A 26,992-nucleotide genomic window follows, 5' to 3' on the forward strand; every position below is an offset into this window, starting at 1 on the left:
TAAAATTTAATGTATCAAAGTAAAATAACTTTGAAAGAAAGTTAAAATATCTTATGTTTCATAATAATAATCGATGTTATGATAATATGTAAATTAAAAAAATATGAGTCTGTATTTTCTATCAAGTAGTGCAGTACAGATTAAACATGTGTTTATAAATTATTAAATAACATACACCCAAATAATGATCACACATATTCAAAAACAAATAATACCCAATTGGTAACTAATAATTTTATTTTGAATGTAAATATTCATTGAAATTTGTACATGTTTTTTTTAAATAATTTAAGTAAAAATTTTATATTTATTAAATATATTATTGAGCTAATTTTGAAGAATTAATAAAGTTATTTCATTTTAATATTACGAGCAAAAATTTATAAACAATTTCACAAAAAATCGTATAATACAACATAGTACGGAGACCGCTTCTAGAACCTGATGCGCGCGCATTTAGTATTCCATGTTTCTAAACATGGCAGGTCGCAGTGGTTTTGACGATGGTAATCTAAGGTATGATTGATAAAATACAATATTACTTGTTAAATTTACTATCCAGAAGTACTAATGATCATTATGTTCATATATTATATTATTCACAAAAATAGTTCCGCGATATTTCCTGAAATTTTCGATTTTCTGACAGTGCGATAACATTGAATGAAAGTGGTATTTTAACAAAGCGTGCGCTTCTAAATTAATTTGTCAAAGTTTCTACGACTTTTTGTGGCTATCGAGCAAATCATTAATATAAAAAGTGAGTGAAATGTGTATTTGTAGGTTATAATATTCCATGGTTATCATGACTGTGTGCAGGGACTATGGAGGCGGTAGGAGAACAGTGGGAGGCCGCCAGCTCCCGACAGAGCCTCCCTATAAAGCTTATGTCGGAAATTTACCCTCGGGTATCATCCAAGGCGACATGAACAGAATCTTTCCTGTAAGTATTCTACTCAAATAATAATTAATTATATCGCGACTTTGTTACGTATTCTTACTAAATCATAATAGTTTCCAAATTTCACTATTAATATTTTTACCCAAAACACTTTTTGCAAGCTTATTAAAGGTGTTATCATGTTTGCATTCATATTAATGCCTTGAACAGTGATTATGTCACTCTAGATTATTAATCATATAATTAGTCTTATAACACTGTAAATCTTTAAAAATTATGTGCAAAAACTTATTTACAACTTTAATATGATCACAGTTGCCAGACGGATAAATGAATCCTATATATCTTTTGGTATTTAGTTTTTCTACTAGTTGTACATTCTAAGAAGCACTTCTATTTTAATGCTTTAATATGTTCTTAATTGCATCTAAAAGTATATTAAAAAAATCCAAAACTAAGTTGTAAGTATGTCTATAATCATTAAAGTACTTATATAGTTACAAACTTTAACCCTAAGTATTTATCATTATGCTCTTAATTTTTAATCAAAAAAACCCTATGAAAACTCTAATATGAATATTATAAGTGAAAATGGTAAAATATCCCAAAATTTCTCATAAACAGAATACTTAATTACCTAAACCAATTTATTGTTGTAGTTAAAATGTCTTATTTGTACAATACGTCTTGTGAATGCTAAAATATACTTATATTAGTGCTAGAACAAGACACTTTAAAAGTATATCTTGTGACAAATAGTTCAAGGCCAGCCTTGAATCAGTGAGATTCATATCTAAAAATAGTAATTTTATAACATCAGCATTACTTAACTTTAAGAGAAATGTTAAAAATATATAACATCTTAGCGGCTTAAAATATCTGGTCATTATAAATTTGTCTTATTGTTAGTAAGAATACTTAACAGCTGAATCCTAATTAGAACATTTTAAATTTTCAAACCCTATTGCAATAAGTCAGTAGTTTATAAATTTAAACTTTTGTCTATGTGTTTTGTACAGAAGGAAACAGTACTTTCTGTTTCCTTCGAAAAAGTCGTTTGTTGTATACCTCAATTATGAAATTTATTATGTAGTGTAAATTGTTAATTTTTTTTTGTCAGGACCTGGCAATTAAAAATGTACGGCTGGTTATGGATAAAGAAACGGACAAATTCAAAGGCTTCTGCTATGTGGAATTTGAATATTTAGAAGATTTGGTCAAGGCAATCGAAATGAACGGATCTCTCAACGTAGATGGTAAATTTGTCAAAATTGATGTTGCTGAAGACAAAAGAAGTGATAGGTAAGAATTAACATTTGAATATGTTTTTGATATTTTGTTTTAACAGAAAACAAGTGATTTAATTATAACACTACAAACATTATGAACATCTTTAAAATGAAATATTATATAAAACCAACCACTTAATATTTATCATTCTATTTAATATCATATATGGTTAACTATTTTAGGCTCAATTATAAAAAAACACTGTATCAATGCACTTTTAAATTACATGAAATATAACATTAGCAGTGTTTGACAAATATGATAGTTAAAAGTGAAGTTTACGGGTGTTAAATATAAATTATATGCTTCTATATGAATTATTTACTTTTATGACAATTTCATCTTCAAATAAAAGCAAGGAAGCATTGAGCTGTAATTGTGTATGTAACAATATTGTTCCTTCTGCTGACCAATATATTTAAATAACATGCATTAGCATTGTGTATAGTGTTTGTAATGTATTGTCACACTCTTAACACGAAAAAACCATACACAATGTCTTAATTCATCTTAAAAGAGGATTATCTTGTCTTTGATTCAATTGTAAAATGAAATATTGTCAAAACTTTGTAACATGTTACCAAAGTATTAGTTATTATAATGATGAATTTATCAGAGTTGAAAAGGTCTTATACATATTTTCTATTCTCAAATTAATCTTTGGTTATAATATTTAGTGCATAATTTTATAAGTACTGTTAATGACCTCTAAATGTGATGATTGCAAATGTATCAAATATTAGCATACCATCAAGGATTTCCGGAATTGTTTATATTTTGTCATATCAAAGTGCAGTAATATTGTACAGCATTTATATTACAGTTCCCTTAATACATACAACATACTATATTTACGATATGGTATATTGAGAGGTTGTTTAAATGTAATGTGTAATTTGTGTTAAATCTCTTAATCAGGGTTCAGATTTTTGTCGAAATTTGCCTGGTTATTTAATCTTGATGGATATTTTAAAAGATTTTTTTTTTTTTCACGCAGAGGGGGCGGGTTTGACCGTGGCCGACGAGATGGGGGACGCGACGGGCCGCGTGAAGGGCGCGAAGGGCGCGGGGGTGGCGGCGGCGGTTCTGGCGGTGGCGGTGGCGGTGGCTTCCGGCGGGAGGGGCGCGGTACGTACGAGCACTTCGACGCCCCCGAGCGCCGTGCGCCGAGGACCCAGGGTGGTGGCGGGTTCACACATGGTAACATTGCTAACACGGAAAAGATTGGGACTTGTTCTAGTATTTTATTTTTTAGTGTTTATAAAAGTGGAAACCATTTTTTTTTTAATAAGTAGGTGTCTTATCGAATCTAGTATATGTAATATTTTTTTTCGTTCAGTATTCTTAGTTACAGCATCTTATATATAGAATTATGAAACTGGATGTTTTTATTACATCTTTTATTTGATTTAAAAATATTTTTTCACCGATACTGTTATGGGATACTTTATTGGCACAATCATATCCATTATTTAACATGTTAATCATGTTATTGATTTTTTTCAAAATTAATATAGTATTTAATCTTTGAACAAGCCATACAAATATCTATTGTGTAAGAACCAGATTAACAAAGTACACTTGTTATTTCTACACAAGATAAAATATTGAATCCTGTAAAGTGACTGGCGGGATTGTACCTCCAGCCCAATTGCTGGCTTCTTCAACTGGTCAGTGTAGTAGGTATCATCAAGTAAATAAACAAGTCTCGTCTTTTCTTTCATCTGTCGCATTCCATATAATAATTAATATTTTAATCCTCACCACTGTACTCACTATACTAATCTTGCATGCTCGATTCATTTCACTTCTTATGTTTGAATATATATTAAAATTATTTATTACCTATTTACATAGATACGATAGATATATAATTGTTGTAGAATCTTTTGAAAATTTACTATAATAATTTTTCATAAGCAATATTTTTAACACAACACACATGTTTTTGAATTTCGTTGCAACATTGATGCATATATGTGTCATTTAAGTGAAATTTTTCTGACACAAATAAATGTAGCACGCACATTATTCTTGATACCAGCAAGTACCTAAAAAAATAAACAAGGAAAAGATCTTTTATTCAGAGCAATAACGCGAAAAAGTCAAGGTTAAAAATGGCGAAAAAAAATCGTATCTAGTATATTTACCAATAATATATTTCAGTAAAAGCTTGTTTTCGATATAATCAAATTTGATAATTATACTTTATTTAATCCTTTACTGAATCTTTAATATCCATAAAACTTAAAATCATCAACGGAGTACTGAGTGTTCATAAAAACCGGAAAGAAATTCCGTAGTTATAATTATAACAATACAGATAATTATTCAAAATTAAACATAAAAAACAACGAATACTAATTCCACGCGGTGTTTTTTTTTCATTCAATTATAAACTTGCTTAGAATATATAATCTTGTCTGTATATATATTATAAGTAAACTTTTTTTTTAAGGAAATTAATATTGAATCATTATTATTATTTTTTTTTTATATCTAAATGGATCATTCTCAATATTTGTTCGTTTGTAGCTGCGATGACCTTCACCCGATGTCATAATCGTCTCCTGACGCGTAAACTACGTAATCGATAGTCTTGAATAAAAATGTTCGAATAGCAAAGAAATTAGCATATATACACGTCATATGTACAAAAGTAAATAAGTGTGGTTTTATACGTTTCGCTCTAATAAAAACAGATACTGTTAGTTCTAACAAAATTGGAATAATTGAATATATTGGCAATGGTCAACATTTAAAATGTATTGTCAACTATAACTAGATATACATTTGCTATATAAAATCATTACATATTATAAAACAAACTCACTTACCGCTGTCTGTCTGTTCTTATGTATGCTGATTTTTTTTTAATAGATAGTGATTCTTGAAGAAGGTTTTTGTATATAATACATGGATAATATAGGAAAGAAACAATGATAATTTTAAGTTTCAATAAACAAATTCTGTGTTATTTTATTATCAGTATTGCACCCGTGCGAAGCAGTTCCCATATAAATATATATTTGGTTAATAAATAATTCTGATACTATTATTCAATATATATTCATCGTCGTATGAAGCTACCTCACATTGTTTTGTGGTCGGTCCTCTTGTGTCTTGTGTTGAATGCATGATTGTATATTTGAATAACTTTAAATTATGCTTGCTAACTTAACTTTGTATAATTTCTTTAAATTCTAAATATGTTCTTGCTTGTTGATGTGTGTTTGCTAATAACCTGATTGTTTTAGTTTATGTTAATATGTTACTAATAAAAAGTAGTTATAAGACAATACAGAAGTCATGTCAGTCAAGGTTTTTAACGGGTTTTTCGTGGCTCCTGTTAAAAGATTACCTTGATTTAAGTTATACTGATGTGTAGACAGCTTCATGCCGTGATATTCCCGTATCTGGAAAAAAATAATTATGATGAATTATTTTCAATTCCTTCCAAATTATGGGTTTTTAAATGAAATGTGTCTAATATGTTTTGTTGTGATATAAAATAGCTAGCAGTATTTTTTGCTAACTCTATTTTCATAGGGTTTTCTATTTTTAGATTTCTCTTAATTGAACGTTGAAAAGCTATTTACTTAACGGTATCATCGTGTAAATCTATTGTAACCAGTGAAATTTATAATTATTAAGGCTTTTAAAATGCTTATTGGCTCTGGGAATGATACGATCGCCTCCTGGCTATTTCATCTCATATTAAATTGTTTATTTATATAATACATAAGACAAACAAAAAAAAAACCCGCTGAGTTTCTTTCGCCGGTTCTTCTCAGGTCAGGGTATTTTCTTTCCGAACCGGTGGTAGTGTTTCAATTGACCATCAATAAGAAAGTGTAATGCTTCTATATTGCATAAAGATATTTGAGTTTATAAAATGAAGTAGGTATAACAATGTAAGTTTTGTAATTAATAATAACAATATTCGAGATGCGGCAGAACGTGAGCGAGGCGGGGGCTCGAGCGGCGAGCGGTGGAACGACCGCGGCGAGCGGTGGAGCGGCGACCGCGCGGCGCGGGGCGCGTCCGAGGAGTCGCGCAGCGGCGAGTGGAGCCGCATGGGCCGCGCCGGGCCCGCGCCGCCCGCGCGCGCGCCCCCGCCGCGCCGGAACTTCGACGACATGCCCGCCGCCAGACCGGGTCAGTGGCGCGCGTGCTTGTTTATTGGCACAGGCTTTGTTGAAAAAATAGTCTTAATCTGTAAGCCATAGAATTCAAATTCGCCAATCATCATCTGATTGACATGTTGAGATGTACTTTGAGGTATAGTAAGACACAAATTAGATGTAGCATCGGAAAATGAAATGGAATGAAAATAAAACCGATTACTGTCGACTTACACAACCAATAGAAATAGCTCCCTATCGCGTCATTCGACGCTATTCGTCGCTATAGATTCACGCGTCAGAGAAAGCAAGTGCATGTAAATCGACGCGTCAAATTGACGAATATATTAGGTCATATGATATTACAAGTTATTACGTTTGTGCAAAGATCATATTCGCGTGAGAAATAAATATTGATAATTTGAGATAGCGTACTCAATTCGGATGTGATCGGTTTTACGAATTTTGCCGATGCACAAAGTATATATTTTGTACCGTGGCTATGGTATGTACGTTTGATGTTTCGCATGTTTCATTAGTAAAATAAGATTTGTGGTTTTATTCTCCAGATACGTCTGGGAGACCAAAGCTGAAACTGGAGCCGCGAACGGTTAAAGAGCCCGTTAACTCATTAGCTTCGACCAGCCAGGCCTCGTCAATATTCGGGGGCGCGCGGCCGCGAGAGGAGCGGCTCAAGGAACTGGCGGGCGAGTAAACGCCCCCTCCCTCGCCCCCCCCCCCTCCCCTCCGCACCCCCTCCTGTGTGTATATGTATCGTCCAGACGCCCGCCACAGTACACTATGTATTTACCCTCCCCACGACAAAAGTGCAGAGTTATTGTAAATGAACCAGAAAGATTTTGTTAGGTTGTGAGGTTGTAAATCATTTCTATCGTATATCTATTTTATTAGCTTTATTGAGTATCGCTTGTATCGCGCGGCATCGCTCGTTTTTGGGCGCCTGCACTCACTCGATCTACGCGTCGTATTAAAATTGCTAGTTTTCGTTGATGACTTCACGTATTGTCCGGGCTTGTGTGTATGATAAACTTAGCTTGCATAATATATTTCAAAATTCAACTCTTTTAAGTAAATCGTTTCTTTTGTTTTGTAATGTTGTCACTTGGGTGATGCAAACATATAATTATTTTTTTACAGTTTGGCAATATGAGATTTTAAATAATTCTCTGTTGTAATGGATTGTCTTTTTATTATTGTTTAATTTGTTAAGTCTTGAAAATTAATCATTGAATGAGTAATAATGAAACATAATTTAAGTGATGTAATTATGGTGTCATTAATAAATTAAACTTCCACGTTAATGGATTTCTACTTTATTAGATATTGTGTAATGTCATAAATTACGTGGCAGATAAAAAAAAAATCGCAAAATTGTAACTGAACATAGAAAAATTAATAAAAAGTGAATTCTTTGTAACCAGGAATTTATCTAAAGTTCCAATTAACCTTTCCGATTCCGAAATCCTTTTCTAAATCCATTAATTTATTTAGTGTTTATTATTATACATTAAAGTATTTAATTATAAAAAAAAAACTTTCAAAACATAAAATCGAGTGTTTGTTACTTAGAAAAAGTATATAAATATAATCATATTTTCTTCAAATACAAAGTAAGGACTGAGTTAATTTGGTATACTATATTTTTATAAGATATATCAATTAATTTATATTCTGTGTTCAATAGTGATTTCAGTTATGTTACTAGAGTAAAATTTGAATGTATTGCAAGTAAAAACAGGTTAAACTGACATAAAATATATTTCAAGATCACATGTTAGTAGAGGTACAAGTATTGAATAATAAAACAAATATAATATACAAATGTTTTAAATAAAGCCATTTTTGTGAAAAACTGGTTGTCTTATGTATACATATAATTCGCTCATTAAGTCAGGATTTAGTAACGTCTTATAGTGTTGCAATCTGTGTTAATAATCTTCTGGATTGGAAGCATAAAACTGAACTGTGGTTTTAATTTTGGCAACTCGTCAAGACAAAACCGACATGCCTACACTAGGGGTGTCAGAGATTTGGACTCTTACTATAATGCGGCAGATTTATGTATGTGACCTTGTAGGACCTTGTAGACTACTTCTACCATATAATATAAGATTTTATAGTCTCCCGGCTTATGTAGCCCATCATAATATTTATAAATACGATTAGCCGACATGAGTTGACTGTTGAGTTGAGTATGCCCAAACGCGTCAGAGTAAGGTAAGATTTGAGCTGAACAGTACACATTTCAGCAAACGGAAAGTGTGGGCAGAACGTGAGTGAGTTAAATGGTAACAAATTTAGAAATAAAAACGTCTAGATATTGTCGAGCGCTGTTTTTTTTTTAAATGAAAGCAAGACCTATCGAAATTATATGTAAGGCAAGTGGTAAAAATCGTATATAAGTTAAATCCTTGCATCTGGAGTAAAGTCACTTCACATCTGTACATTATCCTTACATTATATTTTCGCTTGATCTTTAATAACACTAGAATACACCGTAATTTGGTTTATTTTATTTTCGATATAATGATTTTATATACTCCAATACATTTCTATAAAGTGTCTTTAAATTTCATGAATTTGAATTATTCTTTATGCTATTTAAATGGCAACACTATTATCACACAATCACACATTATTTTCATACATTCCCTATTTAACTCTCGGGAATTCCCCCTATATTATGAATTGAGTATAAATAAATTTAATACCTATAGCCCAATCTAATCGAAGTAGGAATCAAGATAAACAAGCCCTACTTTATAATACAATACAATTACACTTAACTACTCATATCCACTTTAACTTCATTTCCATTTTCTCTAATTGAAATAAATTTCTAACGGTCAAAACAAATGTCATGCTTAATAATCAAAAAATCGCTATCATTTTACGTGGCTTACGAATCTCGAGTCTTTCGAAACTCAGCATCATTAAGTTTACATAACTTTCCTTTTGAATAGCTGACACCAATGATATTCTAATAAACATATATTATATCCATACTAAACAACAGAAAAAGTGTGCCGCGCCGGGAACCGTTTATTTTTACATTTCGTTAAAAGTAAAAAGGATAGCTTGATAAAAATAAGTAAAAGGGATAACTAGATGTTTTAATTACGCAAAACGTATTACTCCGTAATTATGATGTATTATAACGTATTACTACGTAAAACAACTAAAGGCAAACGTCCCAATTAGGACGTTTTCTAGTCTTTACTTTTTGCGCGTTAATAACATATCTGTTTACTACAACATCATTGGCTGACACACTAAGTTTCTATGTAAAAGTCTTTGTGTATGGTAATTTCCTTGGCATCTACTTTTCTAAGAATTTAAAATAAACTTTATTCAAGTGCGCTTTTACAAGCTCTTTTGAATCGCTAATTAACAATTAAGTGAAAGTGCCACCGGTTCGGAAAGTAGATTCTACCGAGAAGAACCGGCAAGAAACTCAGTAGTTACTATTTTCAACATACCTAACAATGCGAAATAGCTTTTTGATACTGTATGCTACTTGTTTTGTTGTTAACCAAGGCAATTCTACTGGCAAAAGGTAAAATAAGGTTGAAGTTAATGTTCTTACATTGACAATACACAAGTTCTATAAAGTTATAGTACCTATCATGTTGATACTTATAGATCTGATTACATTGGCTCCTACGTTATATTTCATTATTCAAGTATATTTGTTAAACTACTGACAACTGTTTTTAAGGGCTCAAATTGATTTTATGATCTATTATCAAGAGAAAAAACAGTGTGAGTTGACCAGCCATGACAATCACAAAATATTCAAAATAACTGTCTTTTTTAATGCACTGTTCTGCACGGGTTTATTGAATATTTTTGATTGATTGACTAACTTTTAATAATATACAATGTAAAATTAAATAAAAAGTAAACAGCAGGCATATATTTCTTAAATAATTAACACAAAATATATTTTAATATTTTTATATATCAAGATCATCATCTGGATCTTCATCATCCCAGTCATCAACTGCATCAGGTTCATAATAAACCTTTCCTTGTCCTTCTTTTATTTTACTCATGTATGGTAATTTTAGTTTATGTTTTTCTAATTGTTGTGTCTGATCCATTTCTATTTTGAAAGTGGTGAGATTAGCAGGTGATATTTTTTCTGGCTCTTCAACTTTCTTGTCAGCCTTCACAATTGGTGTTAGTTTTAATGTAGATGTTGTGCTGTCATAAGATACCATTTCTTCGCTCTTGAAAAATTTACCATTCTTCTTTATTTGAATTGATACTTTGTTACAATTTTTACTATCATATGTTATTATACCATTTGCTATGTGATTTAAATTAACACGCAATTTAGAACTGTTTGGAATGCAATCTGTATGTAGTACTATTATTAATTTTATTATATTGCCATCATTCTGTAGGTTTTTTATGTTTCTTAAGCATTCATCCCAACTCATGTCTAATGCCATTTGGTTTACTGAATCTATAATGCAAATAACCTTCTTGCTTTTGTCTGTTATTCGAGTGCAATCCTCTTTTTGAAATCCTTTAAAGCATTGGACAGATTTATCTTTAAAAATACTTTGCCAACAATGTAAAGGTTGCTCATAACAAAATATTTTAAAAATACAATCTGTGTTATCAGTCAGTTCTGTAAGTATGGGAAGTATATTTTTATTACAGTCATCTTCAATCAGAAGTGTAGAAACAGTTTTCAGTTTGAATATAGACATATTAATAAACAAACAATATACGATAAAATAAGTAACCTCAAAATAATCACATGTCAACTTTGTCAAATTGACATTTAAACGCTACTGCCAAATGATGTAGGTATGGAAATGTAACAACCAGAACCAAGTTAGGTAATAGGTAACGAGTAATAGGGTATTTTCGGTAGTGAAAATATTTCGGAAATGATTTTCACTGTTGATATATGAAGATGATTTTGAAGAAGTCGGAAATTATCAGGCCTTATGGAAGTTATTAGCGTACTACGCCTTAATTAACATAATCATATATGTAACGAAATAAAGGTTTAATAAACGTTTTAGTTTGGAACGGGTAGTTTTGGTTATACCTTTCAATATATAAAACATAGTGATTATGTTCTCTGTATAAATATATTATTTATTACCTATAATGAGCTGAGTGTCATTGCTGAAATGATCAGTCATTGTCATTGGCAATTTTACAATAATTATTGACGTTAAGCAAATATTATGTAGTATGTATGAAACCATAATATTTTTTTAATTTAAATCAAATATATATCCAAGATGTAAATACAATTATAGAGATTACACAGATATACTCGTAATTTATTAACACAATTCAAAATTTTTATTAGTTCAAAAACTAAAGAATTTTTAATTTAAGTTAAAGTTATATCTTAAAATCTTAATCATGCTTAATAGAGTTGTGCAATATAAAACGTTACTTCGCCAAATAGCTTATGTGCCAGCGTATAAACCTCCAGATCAAGAAGATTTCCATAAACTGCGTGAATATTTGCAAAGACATGATAGGCTTCTTATTTTAACAGGCGCGGGAATATCTACAGAATCAGGTATATTAGCCCCAATATTGATATTAAAACATACATTTTAATTACTTTATTTAATTTATTTCAAATTATAGGCATTCCCGATTATCGATCCGAAGAAGTTGGTCTTTATGCACGTTCAAATCATAAACCTATTCAATATCAAGATTTTGTCAGGTATCCAAAAGTAAGACAAAGATATTGGGCGAGGAATTTTGTTGGTTGGCCAAGGTTCAGTTCAGTGCAACCAAATGCCACACATTATTCCATAAGAGATTTGGAAAAGGTAACCAAGAAATTAGGTAATGTTAATTATAGTTTCATTTTTTTATTTTAATATTGAAACTATTGGAATTAATGCATTTCAAAGTTTAGATTATTCTGATAGTTATGGTTATGTTATCTAGACATATAGTAGTGTGTCAGTAATTATTTACCTAATTGACATATTTAATGGCAATATTGGTTTTGAGACTAAAGAAAACATTTTATTAAGTAATATTTGCATTACTTAATGTATGTATTTATTTATATTATAATTTCTTCTTTTGTATCTGTATTAAGTTTAATTTTATACATAATTGCTTGTATTATATATAAAATTGATTGTTTAGGTACATTATGTATTAAAGCAATATAAAGTGAACTCTAATTAAAATGTAACTTTTAAGGCGGGCAAAGTAACAGCAATTGTGACCCAAAATGTAGATAGATTGCATCACAAGGCTGGTTCAGAAAATGTTATAGAACTTCATGGAACTGGTTATATTGTGAAATGTATGAAATGTCCTTATGAAATAGATCGATTCAAACTACAAGAGATCTTGCTTAAAAATAATCCTGGCATGGAAAGCAGCTTTAACATGATTAGACCTGATGGAGATGTAGATTTGTCTAAGGTATAAATTAAATATTTTATGTATGTTAATATATTGAAATCTTGATACATATCCAATGAATCCTCAATCATAGTCTGTGTTCTATGAAAAAAATATGAGTTCCTTTGAGATAGTTATTACCACATTATTTATATGATTATGTTATTACAAAACAATAAATTGATAATAAAAATATACATTGCAGGAACAGGTTGACAGATTCCAAGCACCACTATGTCCTAAATGTGAAGGCCCACTTAAACCGGATATTGTATTTTTTGGTGACAATGTTCCCAAAGAGAGAGTGGAGCAAGTGAGACATCAAGTGTCAGCCAGTGATGCTGTGTTTGTTTTAGGATCAAGTCTAACTGTTTATTCTAGCTACAGAATAATTTTACAAGCAAAAGAGGAAAACAAGAAGATAGCTGTGTTAAATATAGGACCAACAAGAGCAGATGACATAGTAGATTTAAAGATATCAACAAAGTGTGGTGAAATTTTGACAGATCTGTGTAATTCTATTAACAAAACTAGTTGATGTTATATAATTTTATCCATTGAAAGTTTGTGATACATTACCTCATATTTGTAAGATGGTTTTATTAGACTGTTAAATGATTTTAAATAAAATGAAAACAATTGTTAAATAATATCTTGTTTTAATTGATTATAAAAGCAAGAATTAATACAAATTGATAATTTATAAATCAATTAGTACTGACCAAAATTATTGACTTTATACTATTACTATTGTAAAAAAATAGCATAATTACATTTGAGCGTCACTATGCTATTTTTTTTCACAAATGAAAATGGAGTCTTATAAAGATAAAAAAAAGTAAAATTAAAATTGTTAAATTACATTCAAATCAAAGATGTTAAAAATTGAGACAGTGAGATCATTCTAAGGCTATTGAAACACTTTTTTAAGTATTAATTAATTAGAGAAAAAGGCTTATCATTTATGCTTAGAAACTTGTCAAAAAGGGTAATAAAATGTGAAGCACAACATTAACAGAGTGTTTTCAATTATTGTGCCATGCTTTGGTATTCATAAATTATAGATGTAAATAATTCTTACATTGGTAGATTAAGATTGATGAACTTGGACATACATTTTAATCCAAAGATTTTATTTTAATTATTTTATTTATATCTAAAACAAATAAAGAACATTAACTTATTTAAAGCCTATCCTTATTAAAAAAAAAACTTGTCCACAAACTTTGCCGTCATATTGGTCATGTAAATGAGTTATTACACCTTAAACATGTAGTCCTATACCACATGAGGTTATGCATGTAACTCATATACCTCTTTTTTTTAAAATAGCTGAAAATCCTATTAATTTTATCACTGCAAATTTATTAGAATAACATTTTCATCCTTACAATTATAAGAATTTTTGAAATACTTTTCGTACATAAACACTTAGTTTATGGCAGTGATGAGAATTATTGAAAAAACTCTTAACAAATAAGGAACATACAGACTTCACAATAACACAAAAGTCAAATAACTTATATCAATGTGTGAAGTTAATGGAGGACGAAAAGTGTGAAGGAAACAGAGCAATAGTGCAACCATTATTCTTCTGCGCCGTCGTCATTACGTCGTACAGAAAAGAGACAACCAGGGCAACAAGGTCGCTTGGGGTCTTTGGAGAGTAGTCAATTTTATGAGACTATCGCTTGGTGCAGTCTCTATGTCCATATTTCAAGTAATATTTTTTTGTAATTGGTTATGAGGCCACATTATTATAATGTTGTTCTTAAATAGGCCAGGTTTATTTTGATATCTTACTTATATTTCATATTTTTTCAATTTCACATATTTCTTATAAACATTAAAAAAACTTTTTGATCATTAAGTTTTTACTAAACCATAATTGATTTGTAACACATTTAAAAATATCCCTAATTCAAATGCTTGTGTCACTATTGTTTTCAGTTATCAGTTAATTTCCACAGAACTTCATCATAAACACATACAAATTGCAACGCAGCAGTCTTGACATCACAATGAATTACTTTCAATTTGTAATGTTTTGTCACTACAATAAAACTGTAATACTAAACGAGGATCAGAATTGTCTATTGGAGGTAACATTATAAGAAGTAGTCTGCTTGAGGCTTTTTAGAGGGCACACCTCGAGCCTCCTGAGGGGCCGCTTCAAATATTGTGAATTCTCTTTGAAGACTCTCGTTCAGTTCTAATATAGCAGCTACATTGCCGCATCTGTTAAAAAAATATATATATACCACACAACTCTCATTTAATCTTTCCTTTCCATAATAACATTTAAAGATGGTTAAGATAAAGATGGATTGGTTATTTAAAATATACTAATATTAATTTTAAAAACTTGGGAGACTTTTAATTATATAGTATTAATATGCATCCTAAAAAATATAAAATGCTTGAATCTTTGATAAACTAATTCTATACTTTATACCTGTAACAATAGTTGGGCGCAGACCACACAGTAAGGACAGTCTCATTAAAGTGCCACTTGAAACCTTCCATAACAAGTTGGTGAGCACGGCAAATCATATCAATATCATTGGCCACGTTGAATTGAGCAACCACATCTGAACCAAACAGGTAGCCAGCACCTCTCGGTGACACTCCCCAACCTTGTGTGTCTAAAAGTTAAAAATTATACAATAAAAGTAATATGTAGTTATAAATTATTCTATAGACTAGTTACACACTATGTGGGAAAAACTAAATCTTGTGTTTGTTAAATAACATTTCAATTTAAAATAAGTTAGTTTTCGAACAATATTATTTTTATAAAAATGTTGTATTTTATTAAGCTTATTTCAAAGTCAATCTTACTAAATATTGTGGTCAACCAAGGGTTAACTTTTGGTCAGACGCCATATGGTTTACAGTTTACTACTTAGTTTAGTTAGCATAGTTTCTCGAGTTTGTATGAGGGTTTTGGTTACATTTATCATTAGATAGTATATTTAAGTTCACATATAATATGCCCTTCAGTCATGTGTTTCATTTATGTTTTCTTAGAAGTATATAAGTATTGATATGCATATAGTGTTCAAATCTTAAAAAATTATATACCTTCAGGGTCACTCCACAGCAAATCGCACATAGCTCCATCATGAGGTACTTCTTGTTTGCGATCGATGGTTCTTATCTGGTCTAATGTATGTATTGAAGGGCTCAACCCACCATGAACACAGAATATTCTTCCATCAATGATAGCCGATAATGATAGATAGTCAAATATTTCAGTGCAATATCTGGAAAATAAATGATTATAATGTAACTAAATTTGTATTAAATCTTAATTTTTAAATAGCTTTTTAAATTTAGTAATCCACAAACTAAATATAATGTTTTCATTTAGAATGATATTGTTTGAAAGCAATAAAAATTGTTAGTATGTTAAAGTAAGTTTTACCTCCAGACAGTAATAGATCCATATTTCCTTAAACATTCATCATAAAACCCATATACTTGTGTTATCTGTCTTGACTCATGATTGCCTCTTATCAAGGTTATGCGATCTGGATAACGAACCTAGACAATTTTGAAAAAATTGATTATATGTAAGTCAAGAACCCATTTTACTATTTAAGAAAAAAATATATCTCAATATAAATTTATATTTATTTTCCGCCTTACTTTCAATGCTAGTAATAATAAGAATGTTTCAACTGAGTAAAATCCTCTGTCCACAAAGTCACCCATAAATAAATAGTTGGTCTCTGGTACATCTCCACCAACTTTAAAGAGTTCTTTGAGATCATAGAATTGACCATGAATATCTCCACACACCTGAAATAATGTTATTTTTAATTGTTGATTAAAAAATTCCATCAGTTAAACTACCTTAAAAAACAGACTATACATAAATTCTCCAAAAAACAACATTTAACATAGATAAATGATAGTATAAAGTTTTGTTATCCCCCATTGAATTAATAAAATATATCATAAAATTTTTATAACTTGATTCAATTTATTTTTAAATTTGGCAAAACAATTGTTTACACTTTATGCATAATTTTTTTATTATAAGTAGGAAGAAAGGCCACCATCTAAAATAAAGGCAAAAATCAAAAGGCTGCCCATAGACATTGATGCTTAAAAAAACATCTGTTGAGTGATAGATCCCAAAGTCGCAGACAATTTTGCAAAAAGCTAAGGCTTTGGTAGTAAGCCATGCAGTAATAATTATGATTTAGATAATAATTTGAGAGGAACAACATGTACTAATAATTTTTTCGAACATTTATACATCAGTTTTTGTTTAGAACAAGTTCTTAAAAAAATATTTTGAATTTTGAAATTAGACCGAATCGAGTATATCATCAAAAAGTATCTTTTTAATATTATAAATGCTATAGTTTTGATGGATCAATGATTGTTACTCGATCATGTCAGAAATGTGGATTGGATTTGAATGAAATTTGACAGAGATACATTATATTCTATAAAAATAGTACATTATTTGTAAGACACAAAGCATATTTGCAACAACTACAATATGTATATACTTACCATCTAGTCATGAATATTCTTTTTTATTAAAGTCCACACCCAAAATAAATAAATAGGAAGATACAGTTGGTTTAAATTTGTATCATCTTTGGACTACATTTAAAATTAAATTTATTAAATATATATAGCAAAACTTTATACTACTGTGACAAATTCAGACCTAGACAGAAGTCATAGTTTTAAAAAAGGGAGAAAGCACTTTTCAAACAATAGAGGTGAGATATTGATGTACGTTTGAAAAGTTTGACTTGCACATGTTACTTTGCAGGGCAACTCATTTATTATTATACAATCATAATGTTTTTTTAATATGTATTAATTATTTGCAACCTGTTTTCCATGTTATAGTTTGTAGGATTGAGGTCATATAATATACCGTGACAGGAGAGTCGACTCGTTGGACGTTGCTCTCTTCAACAAGGATCTCGCGGGCTTTCGCACAGAGGGCTTTAACCTCTGCCTCCATTATAATCTCACATCTTTTCAATTGTTCGATTTGACGGTCTAAATCACTCGTATCAGACATCGTTGCAAATTATAATGAGCTAAATCTGCAAATATTGAAAACGTAAATCGAAAAGAGGGTACTAATATCATTGCTTCCTTCGTTTTGCATAACAATGGTGTCAACTGACTCGATGTATGAGAAGATTTTATAACGCAACTAAAGTGTATTTTATGATTGCAAATATGGGATACTTACAAATAGAATTTTCACTTCGTTTTTATAATATAACCATTAGCAATATCTATTATTTGTCCTACAAACAATCACAAATTATCATTTATTCATAGAGATTGGAGATCTTATAGAAGCAATAGAGTATACAGTATAGATTCATAAATACAGATAATAGAAAATAGACACAAATAACGCTGTAAATGAAAAAAAAAGGTTTGCTTGTATTTGAATAAATAATTTGAATGATTTAAAACCGAAGATGATATTTAAGAATTAGTTAGTATTTTAATCATTATTTATGGAAAATTCTTCAACGAAATTAATGATCTCTTGATGATGATACTTCATACATTATATATATTTTTTTAAACAGTGCTTTAACAAAACATGTTGCTAGAGCTACAAGACTAACAATATATAAATGAAACAGTATCCGATGACTATAATTGAAAATAAATGTGTAAGCTTTTAATATATATTTTTTATTTCGTTAATTTGATAAAAGTTGCCTGTGACAAACGTGTGGTGCTGGTTGTTACCTGTACCCGAATTCGTAATCGGCGCGCGCAGCACAAACTTTTCTGACAGTTGACGGTGACGGAATATTGTGTAATAAAAATTATCGTCGTGTGTGTAATGTGTATGTTATTGTTGTTTTCTACTTGTCAAATATTGTGTACTCCATCGGCGCGGGTTTTATTGTTGTAAATAATATCGATTTAGTGTATATTGATTAGTGGTTTTGTGAAGTGCATTTGTTTTTCAAGAATATGGGAAATATACACACCGTGGGCCCGAATGAGGCGCTAATAGTATCAGGTACGATTATAAATGTTTTCCTCGTTCGTACATATATTATTCAGGGAATAAAACAGTAACCTAATAATACTTGAACAAATATTGTTTTAAGCTCGATTACAGGAGATTAAACTGTTAAGATAAGTGATGTGTCATCATTAATGTTCTGCATAAAACCATAATTTTTCCCATACATGAACTGGACTACAAGGCCATCGTTTAATTTATGATTTAAAATTCAACTAATGCTACTTACCTACATGTTAGCGTCTCCTTAGTTCTTATTTTCGGAAGCATGACATATAAATATTCATAATATATATTGCAAAAAACTGCATGAGTGTTTTTATATGTATAGATATGCAATTTTGAAATAATAGGTATGAATGAAATTTTCGTTAGAACAATCGTGTGTTCCTATTTAGCTGTGGTCGTCACGTCCTTATGCTCGCTGCGATATAAAATGTAAATTAGTATTAAAACTATTTCAAGAGTTCGTATCACTGTGTTCTACCTGTTTAGTATATCGACATCTAAAAATAAGATGTATAGCCCAGATATAGGCTATTAATAGCGTTTGAATAGTTTTAAGGATCCCCTTTTTATTTTATCTTTATTGAACAGTGACAATGTATTATTTTAAGATAATATGAAGTGTTAGCTCAGAACCAGTCAGAACTTATCGCGAAATGAAGATTAGGAAGCAAATACCTACACGTACTGTTAAACGTCGGTTGTAAATAAGTGTTCATGATAAATAAAAGGCATGACGTCATCTTACAATATAATTATGTATATTATTCTAGCAGTACCCGTAAATTTAATTCAAAGCCCATGTATTTTTTATCATATCTGCACATTTCTCGCCAATCATAATAGCTGGTGCATTTGTGTGCGCCGCTATGGTGTTTGGTATAATGCTGCTATCTGCCACTCGTAATTTTTTTATTCCGTATACACGTAATTCCGGGTCTACTACTGCTTCGGGATCCCATGCAGGACCCATTTTACACGTGGAGATCTGGTGGTGAAGGGTCATTGTAACCGTTCTAATAGCACATTCCCAATAACTGTCTGTGCCAAAATCAAACTGCTTACAATTTGGAAATTTTTTCGTATACAAAGTCGCGCCATACTTCTGAAAAGGCGGCGTATTAACCATCCGTATAACATATCGTATACCGGCTATCATTGTTGCAACGTCTTTCGGATGAGTCAAATAATTACCGTACAACTTTGGATATTCAAAGGGATTTTTTGATCTGAGTCTCAGGTATCCTTTCGATTTCGGATGTAATAACATAAAAAGTACTGTAAAGCTTTCAACATCTTCTATCGGTTTGTACACATCTTTGTATAGCCAGTCGGCCATATGAATTCCTCTGGCTACAGCACTACCTTCATCTGAAGAAAACGAAGCGCATCCTTCGAATAGTTCCAAATCAGGAAAATCCTCTTTCTCATCAGATACGTTAGTTTTGATATATCCAATAGTTTCAATTCCAGCTAAGGATGAAAAGGGTCCGTCTCCAAATTGAGTATACTGTACCATATTTTCAATGTTAGCTATTTTTCTTTCAACTAGTGTTAGCCTTGTCGAGTTTAAAGTAAATACAATGGAAGGAAAGGTTATGTGGTCGTATAGGGATTCTCCGACTTTGAGATTTTGTATCACGGGAATGCCCATAGATTCTAAATGTTCTTTAGGACCGATACCTGATAACATAAGTAAATGTGGAGATTCAATAGGACCCGCTGAAAGAATAACTTCTTTTGTAGCACGTATTTTGTATCTCTGTCCGTTCCTCATAAATTCGACACCTGTAGCTGTTTTGCTTTGTGGATCAATCAGTACCCTAATGACTTGGCTGTTAGTTAGTATGTGTAAGTTTTTTCTTTTCTTTTTAGTATGTAAAAACGCCTTAGCGCTACTCATCCGTAAACCACGACTGATGGTTGCTTGAATGTGATTAAAACCGAAACTGTCGGCACTATTATAATCAACTCGTCTGTTTCCTAAGAACTTTGCAGCGTCTAGAAAAGCTTTTGATAATTTTGACCTAGAAATAAACAATTACTTTTATATTTTGTATTTTGAAATCGATTTAGTGAAATAGATTTTAATTTGTTGAAAAAGATTATTATTTATTATTATTACCGGAATGGAATATCCTCTACAGTTAGTTCACCATTCCTGCCGTGCCAAGGCGAATCTCTAAATTCTCGGAGATTTGCTCGCTCCGATTTAATATAATAAGCAGTTACATTGTCATATGACCTATAAATAAAACATATATATAATTTCTACAATAAAAGTGTATATTTGTTTCAAATTGCGTCTTTCACTTATGTTTAAATAATTCATTAGAAAATCAACCAAATAGTGAAGGGGAAAATAACAGTCATATCATGTTAGATAGCTGAAAATAGTATAGACATACATTATTAATGAAACTGATAAATGTGGTAAAGATCGAATGAGATCAATGGAGATAAAAAAAGCAAATAATGAAACAATAATCAAAATTACACATTACTAATAAGACCAAAAATTAAGTAATATGTTCTATATTTAAATTCGCTATTCGCCAATATCAGTATAACAATAACAACTTCTTGACGCTACTCTGTTTGCAGTTGTAAGAAAATCAACCTAACTGCCGTATAACATGTGCAAAATATTTTGCGCATATTTGCTTCGGGCATCCGTTACCAGAAGCATACTTATGCGCAAAAATATATAAATAAAATAATAATTGCTTGTGTTCTGTTATTCGAGGACATCTGAAATTAACGCAACTCAAGAGGAACGAAGACTCTTCAAGACTTGCTTGCTATAAGAGTAAATTAAGTTGAATTCTGGAAATATGGTAAAAGCTATCTATGCAAGCAAAGCTTCGGGCATATAATATTTTGTCCATATTTACCATCCGTAATTCCCTTTAGCTGCGATTCTATCCCAATCCTTTTTGTTACCCCTCGTGTAAATCATGTAGTTGACAACGCTCGAGCCGCCAACTGCCTTCCCTCTCGGCCAAAAACATCTTTCATTTACCATACCTAAAATTAAAACATTTTAATTGGATTGTACCCTTAGTTTTAATAAGTTTTTTAATTTGAATGGTAAGTAACCCAGTGTAACAGTAGACACAAGTATCATAATATCTTAGCTTTTTGCTACAAGGTTGATGGAGTGTCGTTCTAACACTACCAATGTTTATAGTGGTGGTGACCACTTACCATCAGGTGGTCCATTTGCACGTCTGCATACCTAAATCGTAAAAAAATATAATGCATGCATGAATATGATTCCGCACCCCTGTATTTCGACGCAGCTGTGTCATTGCTGCCTAGTGCAGTGCCATTGTCATTCACCTTGGTATTATTATTATATATTTAACAGAACAGTTTATCTGACATGAATTTAATTTACCCTTCATAAAAACAAGTATTTTTTACTTCCCATTTGAAAGTTATGAAATGTTTCCTTCGCCTCGCATATTTCGCGGAAAAATGTAGCATTATGCAAATTTAACGTATAATTTTATAAAAAATAGATTCATTTTTCTCATTACAAAAAACTGATGCTTATGCTGTTCTCGTATTGAAGCATAAAGCTACCCTATCAAGTTGTGTGTGGGGTCCGTACAAAAGGAATTTTATTTAAGCGAAACTATCAACTCAACTTGAGTATTTAAGCGTCTCAAGTAGCTCTGGTATACAGGTAATGGGTTATATTATTAGAAGCATTCCCAAGGAGGGGTAGTATCGAGCAAAGTTTCCCAAATTATCTTTTTCCAAATATATGGGATAAAGGTAAGCGAATTGTGATGAAAGTAAATTCTTCATTACGTATGAGTTGAAATTAGGTTTAAGTAAACATAATTATTTGAAATAAACATATATCGGTCAAATATTGGCAAATAAGTGAGGAATGCACACATTAATTTGCTATTTCAGTAATACAATATTCATCTCACGCACACCAAGGCAAGTGTATCGTGGAAGAGAGCGCCGTCGTTAGTGAAGAGATTCGTGAAGAGTAATTACGAAATAAAAAGACCGCTTAAAGCGACGTCTAAATAGGAAATGAATTAATTATGTTCTCTTCGTTCGTAATATTTAATAGAGTCACAAAAACTAAGGTCTTAACGGTTAAGGTCAATAAGAACTGGTTGCTACAAAAAATATACTAACTTAATTTTTATATTATATATATAAATAGTTTCCGCATGTGTGTGCGTGGGGCGAGGGAGGTGGGTGAGGTATATAGATTTTTTTTTAAAGAATACTGGCAATGCCCACTATTAATTTAAAAAAATATAAATATTCCTTTTTACTCCTCCTTCTAAGCTCATCATACACATCATACATCACTTGTGTTAGGAGTGGGTACGACAACAGCCCAAAGTGTCAGAATCGATCCTGCGACTTTTACATCGATAGGCGGCCCGTAAACCGTTGCTCTATTGAGCCTTTACAGGTTTATATACCCTAAATTATCCGTTTTAACAATATATAATAGAACCCATTTTCGCATTTACATTAATTGTACTTAAGATGTTACTGTAAAGAGCACTTACCCATACAGACTCCAGGTTGGTGTTCCATCAAATATGGCCACATGTACGTTGTTTGTTGCAATAATGGAGCTAAAATCGGTACTCCTGTTAGATAAGCCTCGCCCTGTCCCGCTTCTAATAATAAAACGGAAGCTTTCCGTCCTTCGCTGAGCCGTGAAGCGAGAACACTTCCCGCTGAACCCGCACCGACTACTATGAAATCGTATTCTTTAAGAGGTCCTTTAAATTCTGTCAACAAAATTTAATGGTTACTTGTAGATGTGAGTTTTGTATTCAAATAAATCAGGAAAATATGTTGCTAGACGATCTTATGTACCGCTGGCTTGTAATGAATCTGGCCTGTAAATTTTCCACAGCTGGCCTAAGGCCTCCTCTCCCTTTGAGGAGAAGGTTTGGAACATATTCCACTACGCTGTTCTAATATGAGTTTGTGGAATACACATGTGGCAGAATTTCTATGAAATTAGACACATGCAAGTTTCCTCACGATGTTTTCCTTCACTGCGAAGCACGAGATGAATTATAAACACAAACTATATACATGAATAGTCAGCGTTTTAACCGAGCCGGATTGCAAACTGTCGATATATTATGAGTGATACATATTTTTTTAATATAAAATTAAAATTTCACTTAAATTTTAAACACGTTAGTAAACTAACAACATCAAATGTAATAAATAGATGATAAATTAGATTAAACCTCAAAAGATTATTTTAATGTGTAAATTAACAAACAGTTTACAATCTACCCAGCCTGTTTTTATAAACTAACAGTCCTTATAATTTTACTATGTGTTCCATATAAGGATACAGTCATAAAAATAAAATAAATATGAGCATTTATAATAATTTATAACGCAAACAAAAAGTGGACTGATAACATAAAAATTAGCTGAATAATCGTAAGTAAGGAGAGGTATGATAAATAATTGTTTAGTTCCTGCTTTGACGAGTTTTATTTAGAATAAAAAATAGCACTGATTTAATTATTTATATATTAATTACCATTGGCTTTAGTTATAAACGTTAGTTCAATACAGATTTTCCTTTTCTATGTCATTATGAAGTTTACATTTAAATGTATAAGAAAATTACTTTGACTAATTAATAATGATCACATCTAAGAAAATGTATGAGTTAAGGTGCGTTTTTAATAATAAAACGATTTAATAATGAAACGACATTACTAAAATAAAGAAAAATATCGTCATTTTATGATAACGTTTGTAGATATTTCATATGCAGACATAGCTTTTAAGTGTATTATATGTTCTGAATATGTATTTCTAGGTGTATTCATATTAAATAGTTTAAATATTGACCATTAGTAAAGCGTCCTAATGCATAATTTATATTTAATTGTTGTAACGATTTATTAACTATAAAAATAAATGCGTTATGATCTTAATGCGCTTGTGATGTTTATTTTACGTTTAATAATAATTAAATATCAATAATGTATTGTTATTAATACAATTATAATATACAACGAACTTACCTAAAGGTAAATCGTAATTATCTCTGAATGCTGAGAATATGTTCGGTTCAGATCTGTTGAATGCGAACATTGGAGCCTTCAACATAGTTTCAACGATCCTACTTCTAATGGGCGTTGAAAATTTATCTTCCCTCTTTTGTATTTTTTTATATTCATGATTGCAGTATTCCTCGCACGCCACTGGTTGGGCGTACTCGTCGGAAACAATACCTTCATTATAGAAATCTTCTCGATATGCCGTTACTGTTTCTTTATTACTTAAGAATAATATAACACTTAACACTAATATTATTCCTTCCATATTAATTTGACTAGATTTTTTTTTATTTAGGAATCACTTGGATCCACTCAAGTCAGTGACTAAAATAAGACTCTCGACTTAGCGCTGATTTTTAAAAGCCAACAACTGGTTATAATGTTTTAGGGTTCCGTGTAATTTGCGAGACCGTTTTTTTTATAAGGTCGTCAAACTTATGCAAAAAGGTGTCTTGTAATAATTTTTATATAAAGTACACAAATTAAAATGATTCGTTAAAACCGACAAAAAAGTGAATTGTAAATTTTTGTCAAATATTCCAGTATTATTGTATTTTATTTGTTCCAAAATAAGAATATTTATTACTGAAAGAAAAAACTTTGTTTTTAATTTTTATGACTCACAAATCTTAAGAGTATATATAGGTTTTTATGATAATTGTAGTAATACATTCTCGTAATAAACTTCGCGCTCTTGACTGTTTCGTAAAAGTTGAAGTAATATTCAGTTGAAGCTCAAGTTCATTGCCTTTCCTGGTTACTATAGGATATTAAACTCATTGATAAAAGCGTTGAATACAAACGGTTTATTTATATAAAATAAACTTATATATGACTTTTTTGCTGATGTAATATTAAAGGATGTAAAATATTCCTAAAAAAATAAACCTGAGCTACGATAAAAATGTGTCATTCCAATTATTTTTCATAACAATTTAAATTTTTATTTATTAGTAAAAAAATAATGCAATTGAAGTGTCTGAAGACTATAATTTGATAAGTATATGATTATAAACATATATATTATTTAGTGATATTAATGTAGAATATTTTCACAATAAATTATAAAAAATTAACCTCTCCTTTCCATCGCAATCAATTACTTTGTGTCAATGTATGTATAGCCGTTAGGATTTATAAAAAAAACAAATCTCTGTAATGTGGAAGTACATTCATGTAATCTATCGAAGAATAAAAGGTTTTAAAAACGAAGTCGCTTAAAGTTATTCTCTTTGAAAGTTAACATACATGAAAACATCGTCTTCCTTTAGTTGCAGTTAGATATTGTAAAGGCGTGGATTATGTTTTCGTTAATTTTCATACAATTCACTCATACATGTAGGTATGTATGTAAAATTAAAATTGTTTGGAGTAAGTGTAGTTACGAAACTTCAAGCTGGTTCATCTTGTGGTTTTCGTATTTACATATAAATTTCTAATTCTTTAATAAGGGCTAGGGTGTTGAGTCAATATGCTCGTTGGTTAGTTTACCTTTTTTACGTATAAAGAATTGATCAAATTTATTCCCGATGTTCCCTTTTACGTTTTACATGACTATAAAGTATTTTGATTATCTAGAATAAAGTCCTAAAGCCTAGAATCGTTTCATTTTCTGCGATAATAAAATTTAATACTGTAACCCAGGAAACAATCAAACAAGCTAAATTTTATTAAAACAAAAACAAACAATTCAAAAAGCTTTTATTTCTTTTTTATATTCATGTTTAAAATATTATTTTGTTTTACCTTCCCTTTTAATCTTGGCACGGACTTCTCCTCGGTCTTTAAAAGAGGATTTGAAGTGTTCAATTATGTTTAAGGAAGCTGTAAGTCTTAAATATCCAAGCAATACTAGACGCCGGAATAATGGCTTTCGCTACATAAAACACAAGTAAGGCCGCAAATGGAGAATTTCTCACATTTTGCTGGGGCCCCACAATGTGAACTATTTTCTCTCGATCCTAAACACGACGATCGAAATTCTCAATTAACCCTAAATGTCTGACAGGTTAGTGCCGTTACAAGGACGCAGAAATGTCAACTGTCTAGATGTGTTCTACCGATCCACATAAGGGGTTTGCTCCGAGAAACATCATGTTTTAACCTATATGTATCG

The 26,992-nt window shown here is 30.8% G+C and overlaps 6 protein-coding genes across 10 annotated transcripts in view; 3 read left to right on the forward strand and 3 right to left on the reverse strand.

Annotated features, from left to right (window-relative positions):
* The first annotated feature begins 354 nt into the window (after positions 1-354).
* On the forward strand, positions 355-7,753 carry LOC124532812 (eukaryotic translation initiation factor 4H-like). Of its 3 annotated transcripts, none has more exons than XM_047107890.1 (6): positions 355-516; positions 820-943; positions 2,022-2,203; positions 3,189-3,391; positions 6,140-6,349; positions 6,885-7,753. In XM_047107890.1, the coding sequence occupies exons 1-6, from the start codon at positions 467-469 to the stop codon at positions 7,028-7,030; spliced, it is 915 nt and encodes a 304-aa protein (XP_046963846.1). In that variant the 5' UTR covers positions 355-466; the 3' UTR covers positions 7,031-7,753. The 3 variants fall into 3 exon arrangements, with proteins under 3 accessions (XP_046963846.1, XP_046963847.1, XP_046963848.1); XM_047107891.1 differs by having other exon boundaries at positions 3,189-3,319; XM_047107892.1 differs by having other exon boundaries at positions 3,189-3,319; positions 6,149-6,349.
* Positions 7,754-10,237: 2,484 nt separating this feature from the next.
* Positions 10,238-11,156, reverse strand: LOC124532815 (elongator complex protein 5). Its single transcript, XM_047107894.1, has one exon. It carries the CDS (start codon positions 11,055-11,057, stop codon positions 10,293-10,295), a length of 765 nt encoding a protein of 254 aa, XP_046963850.1. The 5' UTR covers positions 11,058-11,156; the 3' UTR covers positions 10,238-10,292.
* A 376-nt stretch (positions 11,157-11,532) lies between these two features.
* On the forward strand, positions 11,533-13,397 carry LOC124532814 (NAD-dependent protein deacylase Sirt4). The gene is made up of 4 exons (XM_047107893.1): positions 11,533-11,893; positions 11,965-12,155; positions 12,541-12,768; positions 12,953-13,397. Exons 1-4 carry the CDS (start codon positions 11,731-11,733, stop codon positions 13,283-13,285), a joined length of 915 nt encoding a protein of 304 aa, XP_046963849.1. The 5' UTR covers positions 11,533-11,730; the 3' UTR covers positions 13,286-13,397.
* A 552-nt stretch (positions 13,398-13,949) lies between these two features.
* Positions 13,950-18,134, reverse strand: LOC124532811 (serine/threonine-protein phosphatase 4 catalytic subunit). Its single transcript, XM_047107889.1, has 7 exons — positions 17,981-18,134; positions 17,654-17,828; positions 16,399-16,551; positions 16,175-16,293; positions 15,832-16,013; positions 15,203-15,392; positions 13,950-14,985 (listed from the first exon to the last, which is right to left on the reverse strand). Exons 2-7 carry the CDS (start codon positions 17,801-17,803, stop codon positions 14,856-14,858), a joined length of 924 nt encoding a protein of 307 aa, XP_046963845.1. The 5' UTR covers positions 17,804-17,828; positions 17,981-18,134; the 3' UTR covers positions 13,950-14,855.
* A 399-nt stretch (positions 18,135-18,533) lies between these two features.
* LOC124532810 (flotillin-2) overlaps positions 18,534-26,992 on the forward strand; it is a 287,470-nt gene continuing 279,011 nt past the window's right edge. The window contains exon 1 of the mRNA XM_047107886.1: positions 18,534-18,778. Coding sequence (XP_046963842.1) covers positions 18,730-18,778 — 49 coding nt within the window. The 5' untranslated portion in view covers positions 18,534-18,729. The remainder of the gene's footprint in view (positions 18,779-26,992) is intronic.
* Positions 18,800-25,264, reverse strand: LOC124532801 (glucose dehydrogenase [FAD, quinone]-like). 3 transcript variants are annotated; one of them, XR_006966671.1, is made up of 6 exons: positions 24,841-25,264; positions 23,341-23,568; positions 21,685-21,817; positions 20,916-21,035; positions 19,479-20,817; positions 18,801-19,208 (listed from the first exon to the last, which is right to left on the reverse strand). XR_006966671.1 is itself a non-coding variant. In XM_047107875.1 (5 exons), exons 1-5 carry the CDS (start codon positions 25,139-25,141, stop codon positions 19,578-19,580), a joined length of 2,022 nt encoding a protein of 673 aa, XP_046963831.1. In that variant the 5' UTR covers positions 25,142-25,264; the 3' UTR covers positions 18,800-19,577. The 3 variants fall into 3 exon arrangements, 2 of the variants coding, with proteins under 2 accessions (XP_046963831.1, XP_046963832.1); XM_047107875.1 differs by having other exon boundaries at positions 18,800-20,817; XM_047107876.1 differs by lacking the exon at positions 20,916-21,035 and having other exon boundaries at positions 18,800-20,817.

This window comes from Vanessa cardui, chromosome 10, assembly GCF_905220365.1.
Source record: "Vanessa cardui chromosome 10, ilVanCard2.1, whole genome shotgun sequence".
Lineage (NCBI taxonomy): Eukaryota > Metazoa > Arthropoda > Insecta > Lepidoptera > Nymphalidae > Vanessa > Vanessa cardui.

Bases quoted from the DNA above. Each gene is read 5' to 3' on its own strand.
- LOC124532811 (XM_047107889.1), bottom strand. From the start codon at position 17,803: ATGTCTGATACGAGTGATTTAGACCGTCAAATCGAACAATTGAAAAGA. The intron at 16,294-16,398 runs GTAAGGCGGAAA...AAAATTGTCTAG, and splicing joins TATTATTACTAGCATTGAAA to GTTCGTTATCCAGATCGCAT. The intron at 15,393-15,831 runs GTATATAATTTT...TTTAACTTTTAG, and splicing joins GCTGTGGAGTGACCCTGAAG to ACACACAAGGTTGGGGAGTG.
- LOC124532815 (XM_047107894.1), bottom strand. From the start codon at position 11,057: ATGTCTATATTCAAACTGAAAACTGTTTCTACACTTCTGATTGAAGAT.
- LOC124532812 (XM_047107890.1), top strand. From the start codon at position 467: ATGTTTCTAAACATGGCAGGTCGCAGTGGTTTTGACGATGGTAATCTA. The intron at 3,392-6,139 runs GTAACATTGCTA...ACAATATTCGAG, and splicing joins TGGTGGCGGGTTCACACATG to ATGCGGCAGAACGTGAGCGA. The intron at 6,350-6,884 runs GTCAGTGGCGCG...TTTATTCTCCAG, and splicing joins CATGCCCGCCGCCAGACCGG to ATACGTCTGGGAGACCAAAG.
- LOC124532801 (XM_047107875.1), bottom strand. From the start codon at position 25,141: ATGGAAGGAATAATATTAGTGTTAAGTGTTATATTATTCTTAAGTAAT. The intron at 23,569-24,840 runs GTAAGTTCGTTG...TTTTGTTGACAG, and splicing joins TAATTACGATTTACCTTTAG to AATTTAAAGGACCTCTTAAA. The intron at 21,818-23,340 runs GTAAGTGCTCTT...TTTTAATTTTAG, and splicing joins CCAACCTGGAGTCTGTATGG to GTATGGTAAATGAAAGATGT.
- LOC124532814 (XM_047107893.1), top strand. From the start codon at position 11,731: ATGCTTAATAGAGTTGTGCAATATAAAACGTTACTTCGCCAAATAGCT. The intron at 12,156-12,540 runs GTAACCAAGAAA...GTAACTTTTAAG, and splicing joins CCATAAGAGATTTGGAAAAG to GCGGGCAAAGTAACAGCAAT. The intron at 12,769-12,952 runs GTATAAATTAAA...TATACATTGCAG, and splicing joins GAGATGTAGATTTGTCTAAG to GAACAGGTTGACAGATTCCA.